The sequence below is a fragment of the Nothobranchius furzeri genome, chromosome 8, assembly GCF_043380555.1.
Source record: "Nothobranchius furzeri strain GRZ-AD chromosome 8, NfurGRZ-RIMD1, whole genome shotgun sequence".
Taxonomy (NCBI): Eukaryota; Metazoa; Chordata; class Actinopteri; order Cyprinodontiformes; family Nothobranchiidae; genus Nothobranchius; species Nothobranchius furzeri.
This window is the reverse complement of record NC_091748.1, coordinates 62,653,079-62,665,902: the sequence shown is the minus strand read 5'-3', so window position 1 is coordinate 62,665,902 and position 12,824 is coordinate 62,653,079. Positions and strand designations below refer to the sequence as shown.

The 12,824-nt window shown below is 44.1% G+C and overlaps 1 protein-coding gene across 1 annotated transcript; it reads left to right on the top strand.

Moving 5' to 3' along the window:
* The first annotated feature begins 1,367 nt into the window (after nt 1–1,367).
* Nucleotides 1,368–3,595, top strand: LOC139071455 (uncharacterized). The gene is made up of 2 exons (XM_070553950.1): nt 1,368–3,027; nt 3,509–3,595. Exon 1 carries the CDS (start codon nt 1,414–1,416, stop codon nt 2,893–2,895), a length of 1,482 nt encoding a protein of 493 aa, XP_070410051.1. The 5' UTR covers nt 1,368–1,413; the 3' UTR covers nt 2,896–3,027; nt 3,509–3,595.
* Nucleotides 3,596–12,824: the final 9,229 nt, after the last annotated feature.

The window sequence follows — 12,824 nt, the reverse complement described above, 5'->3', positions numbered from 1 at the left end:
AGGATATCACGTAGGCGGGTCCCAGGTCTGACACGGGTTAATTAGAGTAGGGCACTTTCACTTCCTGCTGATTTTTATGCTTCTGTTTTGCAGATGTTCTCTTCTCAGGAGCATAAAGGGGATAGCAGCAGGAAGCGGAAGGTTGTCAGGTATGCATCAGCTCCGGCTGGAGTTGATCCCGAAGACACACAGAGAAATGTAAATAATCCAAAAGGAAAGAATTGGATGAAAAACTGGACCAGATGGGCCTCCTTCATCCTATTCGAAATAAGCATCATAATATTGTGTATAACAATAGTGTATGGAGTACATGTATATCTTAGAACATATCATGTGTCCTCGGTAGCCTATAACATAACTCATGGGCAACCGCAACAATTAAGAGGACGTTGGAACATGTCCAAAATAAGGCTGCGATGGCCTAAGGAAGACTTTAATGAGAATATAACCACCTGCATGATAGCAGAACAGATTGGATTCAAGATTTGCAGTGTAACAGGGAACAGAACCGGCTGCCTGTGCTTGTCCTGTGGGGAGGATCATGCAGGGGACTCGGTTGTGGCTACACCCTCTGTGACCGCGCCTTCTGCAACAGAACAGGAAGTTGGAAATGTCCCGATGAACAATGAGACCCACCCATGGGCAGAGTATATGTCCATCATGCTGGATCAGACAGGATCAACAGAGCCTAATCAGTCCTGTCAGGTAGTATTAAGAAAGAAGAAAATCTTGGATCAAACTTCAGGTGAAGTAGAGCTGTGGGTGTACAAATACTGTCTTAAAGATGATTTAGACAAAGGACACAACTTCACTACATATAAAGTAATAAAAATAGAGAAATGGTGGCCGCATAGAATTGAATATGGGTGCTTCCAAACCAGGGACAGCAGCCTTAGTTCCTGGCAAACAGGAAACGTTACGTACTGGTATCAAAGGATGTCGAAGGGGAGGGAGAAAAGGGACAATTGTCCTACCCCCCCTCCTAATACTACACTGAAATATGATTCTTTATCTGTAGTAGAGGAAAGTCACATGTGGCAGAATGTAAAAGATAATGTGATTAAATGGTTATTAAGAGTGCCCCATACAGTAACTGGTCCCATGGAAGAGACAGAGGAAGGTGAAGAAACTGTTCCTCTCTTTGTGGAACCCGGGGGGAGAAACAAGAGGTCTGCCTCACAGGATCTAGCTCGACTTTTACGAAAAGGTCACAGTGAGTACGCGAATTACACAGGATATCAAAATTATGTAATTTCCATTAATAGTACATATTTTAATTGGACCTTTTTCAGCCTTCACAATGAAGTGAGCCTTCAGCCACAGGGCTGGGAGCTGCATAAGGTAATACACACTCTTTATACTGAAGGGATATATCAGGTTCCTAATTTCAAACATCCAGGCGTAGTGCAATGGATGAAGAAGAATCAATCTGATCCCACAAATTTAGACACAGGGTTCCATGCATGGAACGAAGAAACCAGGAGGTGTTTAACTAAAAGGGCTAACGATAGTTCTTTATGGCAAGGTGGAGAACCACTTAGACTAAGAATAACAGGGACATATTATCAGAAAGGGACAGCCACTCCTGATGATAAAATCGAGGCTGATTCCATATTCGAAGCAGTAAATGAAATGATTAGACCAAGCCACAAGAAAGATTTTTATCACAGTCCGACCTGGGCAAGAAATTACACATTAATGCTTGAAGGATGTCAGGCTGAAGTCTGTAACAACACTAAGGGGTTAACTAGAAGGATGTGTATTTTTTGGTATTCACAATTATATGGATTAACGGTAGGGGGTTTGCGTCCTGATACATTAGGAGATCGGGAATTTTTTAAGCCAAGACCCCCTTATTTAAATATAGCTACTTTAGGAACTGGAGAATTATGCTATAAAGTCTTACGTGGATATATGCAAGGAAATATACCAGAAGATTATAGGTATTATAGAAAAGGTATGTATGAGACGTATCCTATGACGTACTGGTATGGGGAGGGATATAATAAGCAAAAATATGATTATTATCCCCAGGACACACGGATTGAAGCAGAGACCTTTGAAAGAAAATTAATAGGAACAAAAACGCTAGTGTTGGAAGATGGACAGCTCAGAGTTAAGACGAATTGGTTTACAGTAGATAAGACAAATACGTGGGAAAAGAATAATACGAAAACGGGAAATGGCCTTTTAGATCGCATAATGATTATGGGTGATAAGGTTGGAGACTTGGTGCCGCCTGGGTTTACGGCCCCTGGAACAACTAAGTGGGGCGCTTTTAGTTTAGTGAACTTTAATTACTTTAACGGATTAGGAATAGATCATCATGTGTGCTTTAATGAGCCCAGAATAGGGAAGAATCCTCAACCTGAAAGATATACAATTGACCCTGACACGCCCAAAGAATTTCCTAATTTCAGGGATTATTCAAACTGGGACCTACGGAGCGGATATTGCTCTCCATTCAGACGATCTCTTGACCAACAGGAAGCGGAGTGGTTTGACTACTTTGCATATGGGATTAACGGCACGCTAAGAGGAGTAAGCTTGATTGTACGAGGAGTTGGTGAAATATTATCTGACAGTGTGGTACAGGTCTCAAATAATGTTATACAAGGAACAAGTCATTCGATTGAGACGGTCGTAAGAGGGGTACGTGATAATATAATTGCTCCAGTCTGGGACGCGTTGTTTTGGCCTCTGTGCGCACTTGGATTAATGGCAGGAGTGATAGTTTTATTGATAGGCATGATTTTGGCCTGCAAGCATGAGAAGTGGCAGCTGAGAGGGAGCAAGCTACTTAGAGATAAGGGACCTGGTCAGCAGGAGAATGACAGACCAGCAGGAAAGGCAGGAAGTAATGACATCATTCCTTCTTCAGTGGGTTCTATTTAATACAGGGGGTGCAGCGCTGACAGCTCCAGCCTGGTCCTGACCTGTCAGTTTGAACAGCTACTCTGGTAAGCAGCAAGGATGAGCCAGCAGTTTCAGTCAGAGCAAAAACCGATTGTAGTGGCTGGATATGAGGTATGTCACATCCTTAAGATTACCTTTATGCTTTTCTTTTTACTGTTAGCTCAGATTAGAGACATCAATGTTAGAAAATTATTAATATACGCAAGCATCTTTGCATTTATGAATGTGACCAGATGGTTGAATAATGATTTTATTACTAGTGCAAGCTTGTTACCATGGTTGTACAGTGATGAAATGCCAACATGTTTAGTAATAGGAGGAGTGATTATTTGTTTGCTTACGGCAACGGGGGAAAGCTTGGTGTGGTGTATGAAAGCTCACCTGACTATTATTGCAGCCTGTACGGATTTTTTTATCATATTCACGGGCCTTTGTGCAGTGATGACGTTGTTTTACAGTTCACAGGCTGAGTGGGGAAGATATAAGTATATGATTATACTGGTTGCTCTTGTGGGCTTCAGTGTGGAAATACTCTCTTGGTTTTGCCAGGAAGGTGCACTAATTCTGTGGGGCGTAATTATGTTTATTCTAGGTGGACCCGGACATGCAGCGCATTTTAAAGGGACTAATCCCAGCTGCAGATGCACCAGTGCCTATGTCCAGGGATACCGTGACTTATGTGTGCACGGTGAAACTTAGGGGACGAGTGATGGGCCCGCTGAAAACGATCGCTCTTCAATGTGAGCATTCTGCAATGTTTGAACAATGCATGTGTTGCAGGCTTGTTGTGGAATCTCGGACCGCATGGAAACGGAACTCCCAGGGTTGTTTGTTGAGGAAACAGACGTACTAATCCTAACTTCACCTGATATTCAAGAGCTTTTCAGGGAGGGCCACGAGGAGATGCTGACAACGGTGTGTCCAGTCGCCGTGGCTGAAGATGAAGCGGATTTGAACAAAGATTGCCAAACGAAGGAGGCTGTATTAGCAATAAGAACAGCTTCAACTCAAGATCCTAACCCTAATGATGTGTACATAATCCCTATGATTACTTGTGATAAGGCGCAAGAAGAAACATCCTCTCCTGTTCAGCGGACCTCAAGAGGAGAGCTGAAGTGGAAGATCAAGTTTGAAAGAGGATGTTATTACATGGGCCAGAGCAAGCCCTTAGATTGTTATCAGTTCATGAATATGTTGTCTGTGAAGAACGGATGGTTTGATCCTGAGATCAAGGTCTCTTATGGAACAGCTCCTCTGTTAGAAATGAGAAGTAATCCCCTGGTGTTTAGCGCAAGTTTTCCACCAGGATTGCTGGGGAAGCTCCCGTCTGGGGAACATCAGGTCACGGACCTGTCGCTGTTTTACCTTGGAGAAGAGGTTCCAGGTGAGAGGAAGAAGTTTCGTGGTTATATTACTACCAGCAAAGGTACCCTGTGCATGCCGATTTCTGACGATGGCATAATGATGAGGAGAAGAATCGATGTGGAGGCTACGGTTCAAGCTCTGCGTTTCCAGCCAGATCCGGATAAGATGGATACCAAGTTCCTGAAGGCTTGTGTGTTCGCATTAAAACATTATGGTCCCCTACCACGATTTAACTCGCAAAGAGGATGTCGCATGCTCCCGAAGATCAGAGCCACAGACAGAGGAGGCAAAGGAAGAGGACACAACGGGAGGGGCCACATGGAGAGCAAAGATAAGCGGAGCCCAGCGGAGCCTGCTGATGCGAGTGAAATCGAGGCAGGTGAAGACAGGAAGGGAGCCAACTGAAGAAAGCACCACAGGATGTGAAGCCCCCTTTGAAGACAGCTCGAGCTTTAGAAGGATCTGAAACCGTCCTACAAATGATAAATGATTACTTTGTTTTACTATCTTGTGACGCAGATGACTAAAGATTACATTGTTTAGTTGTCTTAAAGTTAAATCATATATACGTCACTCTGAAAAAGTGCTTGTAACATGAAAATGCTATACAATGGAAAATGCTTTGCTTAGCAGTTTTTAGAACATATATAAGAACAAGTTAGAAGTAGAAGGATATACGCTTGCACGCACGCACGCAGCGCGAGTTCACGGCAACGAAAGACGGAGAGTCTACAGTAGCTTTTTCCTCTTAGATAGTTAGACGCAGCATACTCATAAGAGGATATTTACTCTTGGATTTACCCTTTTATATCTTTTGAATTTTGGAATAAACTTTTTTGAAAAAGGATTCTCATTCATTGGATTTTAAGGGACAATTTAATCTCTTTGAGTGGGAGCTCCGGCCCTGGCCTAACAGGAGTGGAGGTAAGCCACCTTATTGCTTGTACCTGCTTCACAGGACTTGTTTTTCAGGGTGTGACAGATTAATAAAAGATACCTTAGGCTAATGGGAGTTTTATCTCCCCCTCTCTCTTGAGTATCGGGACATGCCTAAGGGTGATAAGCCATGATAGTTCGTTGGTTCAAACAGGCTCTTGTTGCACCAAAAAAGTCTTTGTTCAGCGTGGGAAGGAACCATTTCAAAGGGTGGATTAATTAGATTAATTGATAAATCTATGTTAGCCTGATCAACTAACTAGTAATCATTTTCTAGTTACCACCGCCCACTTTGCTAACGAAGACGCAAATTAACCCTGATAGGACCCAAATTAATAGTCAGTAAGATTGGCCAACTCTGAACTTCCGCCTTAGTATCCAAAACCACTGGATAACAGGATTTAAAGGGGAGTGAATTAATACAGGAGAACAAGTACGGCAATTCCATTCCAACCTTTAAAATAGGAACAAGTTTTAATTGAGAAAGTCCATCCCAGGGTCTAATACAATAATACTCACCTACGGCCTCAACTTCTCTGAGAAAGCAGCGTAACTCGAGGATCTAACGGAACCTCTTAAAGGGCACGCTCGCATCAGTTTGTCCTAAAGTTGAAGTGGTAGCAGCCGGCTGCCTCTCCTTCTCTGATATTACTGAGTGGAGAACATCTCACACCTGTGGTGTTCTGTTTCCAAACACGGTGTAATGAATGGAGGACTAAGGGATGTGCCGAAGTGTTGGCTTCAGACCGAGTCGTGTCATTGGCTGAGGTTTTTAAACAAATGCAAGAGAACTACTTTATTAATTTTCTTCATTTGAAAAAAAAAATCCACAATATATTTATAGACATAATTTGTTATAAGGTTGTTAAGAAGCTTGAAAAAATGCTTAAAGCTACAGCATATTTAATAAATTTTCTATTGTGTCTTTTATATGAACATTACAATTACCATTAATAAAAATACATTCTTCTCCAGAAGAAGCTACAATGATGTTCTGCTGAGCTGCCCTCATGGAGAGGGCCATCGGCTTGAACACTGTTGCTAACCACTTAAGCATTCTCCTTCTCCTGATAATAACATTTTACTTTCTTTGACATTGAATGTGCTACTACTAGTTTACCTGTTTAATTAAAGATTCACTAAGATAAATACAATAAAGTTTATCTCTCACAGAATAGAATATCTACTCACAATGTAGCCATAGGAACACAACTTGGTGTGTGTGTGTGTGTGTGTGTGTGTGTGTCTGCTCTGTCTTCTCAATCCCCAGTGAGTCGTGGTGGATGGCTGCTTATACCGAGCCAGGATCCTCTGGAGGTTTCTTCCTGTTAAAAGGGAGTTTTTCTCTCCACTGTCGCAAAATGCTTGCTTAGTATAAGGATTGCTGTAAAGAGTTTCCATATACAGGAAACTTTTTACTGATTGGCTTAATGAGCTGAACTTTATTGGAATTTTTACTTTGTGAAGTGCCTTGAGACGACCTGTTGTGATTCAGCGATTATATAAATAAACTGAACTGAATTGAATAAATGGCACAAGCATATTCCAAATGACATTGCCAGGATTCATCAGGCTCAATTTCTAAAAAAGTGGTTCGAGGAGCATGAGACGCATAGATCGGTCACAGAGTCCAGACCTTAACTCCAATGAAGATCTTTGGGATGTGCTGGAGAAAGCTTTGTGTAGTGGTCAGACTCTCCTATAAACTCAAGCTCTGTAAAGCATCACCACACATTTTAAAAGTCTATTTTTGGCTTTTTGATCAAAGCAATGATGGATTAAAACATCTGGAGCATTTCTTTGCTTTCATTACTCAGAGGTTTGACTGCTTTTGAAAGGTAATGTTCTGCGGGGGATTAATTCTCCTTCAAATCGTTCAACATTGTCAGACTCAATTAGCTAAATGTTTTCTCTCAGCCTTTTGTATGATATACATATATATATATATGTATATATATATATATTTTTTTTTTTGCTACATTCACACTAAAACAGTTGGGTTAAAAAAAAGGAAGCTATTTGGCCTGTTTTCTAACTCAACCGCTGGGTCATTATAGTTGATGAGTTGGTATAGTTAACCCAGCCGTTAAGTTAATTTGACCCAGCATTTGGGAACTAAAACAAAAAAAAAAATCTGAGTTGTTTCAACCACATTATTTATTGTAACCAAATGTTTTGGTTTTTATGCTTAGTAAAATTAACCAAAACACAATACAGTAGTCTATAAAAAATTTAAATAATTTTTCATGTAGCACTTCTAAAAATAGACATGACGAGGCACTTCACAAGATCAGTAAAGATAAAATCAAAAGGATTAAGATCACAATAAAAACTATAACAGCTGAAAAATTAAGATTCAAAGTGAGAATAAAATGTAAGCACGATTCCCCAAAACATACAGAATTGACAAAAACAGCAGCAAGTGAGGAAGAAGTTGAACAGAAGGCCATGCAACAGTCAGCCTGAACAGGTGAGTTTTCTGCTACTTTTTAAAGGAGACCTCTAAGTCCACTGATCTCAGGCTCAGGGGGAGAGAGTGCAAGGAGGTTTTGTTCAGACAAGTGAAAAGACTGTTGCAGTAGTCTAAGCGTGAAGAGATGAAGGTGTGGATAACAATCTCAAGTTCAGAGTGTGATAAAATGTGTAGTGTTGATTGACTATAATTTTATTAAAATGACCAATGGGATTTGAAAATTTCATACAAATATGAAATATCAGTCTGATTCATTTTTCAATGTTTAATCATTAGATTCTAGTCACTTATTTATTCAGGGACCATAAACACACTTTGTATTAATTCAGACAGAGTCAGTATATAGTTTGGAAAAGTTGATTTATTTTTTTCCCTAAACAAATTATTATACATGACAATGTATGAATAATATGTAATGGATATGAAGTGATTTAATGTGATGTGTGGAATGTTGTATTGGAAGCTAGATGTTTTAGCAAAATCGTTTTTAAGTATCTGTGAGAATTTGTGGAGTCTGGGTTGTAAAATAATTTGGCTGTATGTTTGTTAAACTACAGATTTGTTTATAAAACCATCTGACACAAACCGTACCAAGTCTACGTTACCCTTTTGTGGATTCTCGTGCGATCCAGGGGATCAAGAGATCGTGATGGACACTGCCAGTAGAGTGAACCTCTTGGTATCAGGAACCTGTAGATTAGCTCCGATAGGACCCGTCTAGTCTGAGATCTTTCCAGGTGACGGCAGGAAGCTGGAATGCTTGTTTGCATGTAAATCTGTTTGGCTCTTAGAAAAGCCGTTTGTCTGATATCAGCTGCAGTGCTGCAGAGAGGCTTTGACCTGAGGTCAGAAGATAGGATGGTTTCAAAAAGGCCTGTTCCCGAATTGGCCGGTTCAAGAGTCAGCTAGAAACTGAATTAATCGGGAAGTAATTCCTGTTTTATTAAAACCACATTGTTGATAAATTTGGCAAATCAGAATTTGACACGTTTGTGGGTTTTAGCAAAACATTTCTCAGATTTCCGTCCTTCATTCAGCTGCTCAGAGAGGTTAAGTCTTTGTTGGAATGGGAATGTTTTCAAACACTTATGTGAAGTGAATGTTAGCATTAATAATTATCTTATTATACTGTATGAGATTAAAGCACAGATAATTCAAACATTTGATTTAAACATCTTGTTCATTCAACACATGATTCCAATTTATAAGCTGTAAAGTCACGTAGGAACTTAGAGGAGTTGGACTTTTAATTAAAGTGAGGATTCAGCAGTCTGGCATGGGACCTTGAGCAAAGATGTTTTGGCTTTTTTGCAGTAGTTTTGGATTTGGGGCCAAACCAATGTAGTTTTCGCGTCTGCAAATGAAAGGTTACTTTCTGGTCAATTTGTTGGTGGAAATTTGACCACTTGGTACGTTACAAATGGGACTCAGCTTAGCAATGTTCCTGAGATGGAAGAAGGAAGAGTGAACAAGAGAACTGACATGATAATCCAGGGTAAGAGCTGGATCGAACCTCCTTGCACACTCTTCCCCCTGAGCCTGAGATCAGTGGACTTAGAGGTCTCCTTTAAAAAGTAGCAGAAAACTCACCTGTTCAGGCTGACTGATGCATGACCTTCTGTTCAACTTCTTCCTCACTTGCTGCTGTTTTTGTCAATTCTGTATTTTTTGGGGAATCGTGCTTACATTTTATTCTCACTTTGAATCTTAATTTTTCAGCTGTTATAGTTTTTATTGTGATCTTAATCCTTTTGATTTTATCTTTATTGATCTTGTGAAGTGCCTCGTCATTTCTATCTTTAGAAGTGCAACATGAAAAATAATTTCAAATTTTTATATACTGTATTGTGTTTTGGTTAATTTTACTAAGCATAAAAACCAAAACATTTGGTTGCAATAAATAATATGTGGTTGAAACAACTCAGATTTTTTTTAAGTATAGTACCCAAATGCTGGGTCAAATTAACTTAATGGCTGGGTTAAATATTCTTTTGAGACATTTTAATCTCTCCCTTATCCTGTGTGAAGTCGATGCCCAAGAAATACTTAAGTGGACCCATGTCCCTCATCTTCAACCTTGATTTCAACATAGCTTTCACATTGTTGAGTACAGTATCATGACTTGCAGCTATAACCAAGTTGTCTACCCACACTAGTTTAATGACCTTGCCATTCTCCGATTCTCTTTGATAGACACAATGATCAGCATCATTTTGAATAAAACCATTTTCCATCAGGTACTCGTGCAGTAACATGTTCCAGTTACGACCCGATTGTTTTAAACCATACAATGACTTGTTAAGTTTACATACCAGATGTTGTCCTGATTTTGATTTCACCTCAAAACCCTCTGGTTGCTCCATAAATACTTCACAGTCCATTGGAGCATGGAGGTAAGCAGTTGTCACACCCATCTGGTGTAGCACAAGATCCTCCTGCACTGCCACCTGCATCAACGCTCGAACAGAAGTCATACGTGCAGTTGGTGAGAAAGTTTCTTTATAGTCAATTCCATCTTTTTGTCTATATCCTTTAGCAACATATCCCGCTTTGTGATGCTCTTATCCATCTGGGTTTTCTTTTACTGCATACACCCAACGACCTCCCACTGCTTGTGTCACGATGGTCGACTGGGTACGGGAGTTGAGCTTGGTAAAGATGTTTGATATCTGGATTATTCGGTAGAGCACTCTGATCAGGGGTTTCAATGAAACGATGACTGAGTGAAGAGCCGGTGCGGCGTCTTCCATATATAGGCTTGGGTGTGACTGGGAGAATGCCGGGAGTTCCTGCAAGGAGCATGCTGGGAAATGTGGTCCAAGATGGAGGCCGGTTAGCTGGGAGAGGCCGGTCTGGGGGCTTGGGTTCTGACAGGACTCCCCGGTCCAGGGACGGCTCCAGAAGTCCCAGGGCGACCTCGGCGGTCTCAGAAGTCAGAGACAAGGGCAGGGTCCAAGATGGAGCGGGCCGGCTCCCAGGAGCGTTCCTCAGGGCCGTAGTCCGCCCAATCGACCAGATATGCCAGCCCCGTCCCCTGCGGCGAGCGTCCAGGATGCGCCGGACGGTGTAGATGGGCTCACCGTCGAGGAAGCAGGCAGGCGGAGGCGCCGGAGCCGGAGGCGGAAGGAGGGAGGATTCCACGTAGGGCCTGAGCCGGGAGATATGGAAGGTGGGATGGATGCGGAGACTCGCAGGCAGCCGCAGCCGGTACGTGACCGGGTTGATGACCCTTTGCACGGGGTAAGGCCCAAGGAACCGGGGAGCGAGCTTCCTGGACCCGGCACGGACACGGAGGTCTGCCTTGGACACCCAGACCTTATCCCCTGGAGCATATGAGGGACCAGGACGGTGTCGGCGGAGGTGTTGGTGAGAGTAACGGGCGTTAGCTTGGGTTATGGAAGCCCGCGCCTTTATCCAGGCATTCCTGCAGCGCCTCACCAGGGATTGAGCGGCCGGCACCGCAACTTCAGGTTCCTGGTGGGCAAAGACCGGGGGCTGGTAGCCATAGCAGAATTCGAACGGGGACATCTGAGTGGCCGAGGAGGTGTGGAGATTGTGGGATAACTCAGCCCAGAGGAGGTACTTAGGCCACTGCGAGGGTTGGGCCGAGACAAAGCAGTGGAGGTACCGACCCAGTTGTTGGTTTGCCCGCTCCGTTTGGCCGTTGGTCTGCGGGTGATAGCCCGAAGATAGGCTGACTGATGCTCCCAACAGATGACAAAAAGCCCTCCAGAACCGGGCCGTGAACTGGGGACCACGGTCCGAGACCACGTCGACAGGAAATCCATGGAGACGCACCACATTCTCCAGGAACAACTCAGCTGTGCGTCGGGCCGAGGGGAGGCCCGGAAGGGCGATGAAGTGAACAGCCTTAGAAAACCGGTCAGTGACCGTCATGATGTATTAAGGTCGTTGACTGGTGGGAGCCCTGTGACGAAGTCCAACCCCACATGGGACCAGGGGCGGCTGGGTACCGGAAGAGGTCTGAGGGTACCAACCGAGGCCTGGTTGGATGTCTTGGAGCGGGCGCAGACGTCACAGGCACTCGTATAGTCCTCTCCATACGTGGCCACCAGAGAGCTCATTTGAGGAACCTAAGAGTCCGTGAGAAGCCCGCGTGGCCAGACAGGCGTGATGAGTGGGCCCAGGACAATGCCTCGCTGCGACAGGCCATGGGGACGTAGAGCCGACCCGCGGGGGTCTCTGGAGGCGCGGGATCGTCTCGGAGGGCGTTTTGGATAGCCTCCTCCAGTGGCCACCTCAGGTGGGCCAAGAAACGGTGCTCGGGGAGGATAGGTGCCGGCTCGGACGTGGGCGTTGGATGTGTGAACTGGCAGGAAAGGGCGTCCGCCTTCTGGTTCTTTGTCCCTGGGCGGTAGGCGAGATGGAATTCATAGGGCTCAAAGAAGAGGGCCCAGCGGGCCTGGCGAGGATTGAGCTGCTTGGCTGATCTGATGTGAGTCAAGTTCTGGTGGTCCGTCCAGATGGTGAACGGCTGAGTGGTGCCCAGAAGCCACTGCCTCCATTCCTCCAATGCCCACTTTATGGCCAGCAGCTCGCAATCCCCTACCCCGTACTTCTGCTGGGTGGTGGAAAACTTCCTGGAGAAGTAGGCGCAGGGATGAAGCCTGTCGTCGGGCCCGGCTTGGGACAAAATGGCACCGGCGCCAACATCCGAGGCGTCGACCTCGACCACAAAGGGGAGTGCATGATCCGGATGGCGGAGGATAGGAGCCGACGTGAAACGGGCGACTAGGTGGTGGAAGGCCCAAACGGCGTCTGGAGTCAGCCGGAACGGTTGGCTGGGAGGGCTTGGTCGGGTGAGAGAAGTGAGAGGTGCCACAATGGTGCTAAAGTCCTTAATAAAATGGCGGTAAAAGTTGCAGAAACCCAGAAAACTCTGCAGTTGTTTCAGGCTTGTCGGGAGGGGCCAGTCTTTCACCGCCTGGACTTTCTGAGGGTCCATGGTTAGTCCTTTGTCCGAAATCATGTAGCCCAGGAATGATACGGAGCGCTGGTGGAAGGAGCACTTCTCGGGCTTACAGAACAGGTTATTGTCCAGGAGCCGGGTTAGAACAGCGCAAACATGGTGGAGGTGTTCGGCCTCGGACTTGGAGTAGATCAGGATGTCATC

Bases quoted from the DNA above. Each gene is read 5' to 3' on its own strand.
- LOC139071455 (XM_070553950.1), top strand. From the start codon at position 1,414: ATGAAGAAGAATCAATCTGATCCCACAAATTTAGACACAGGGTTCCAT.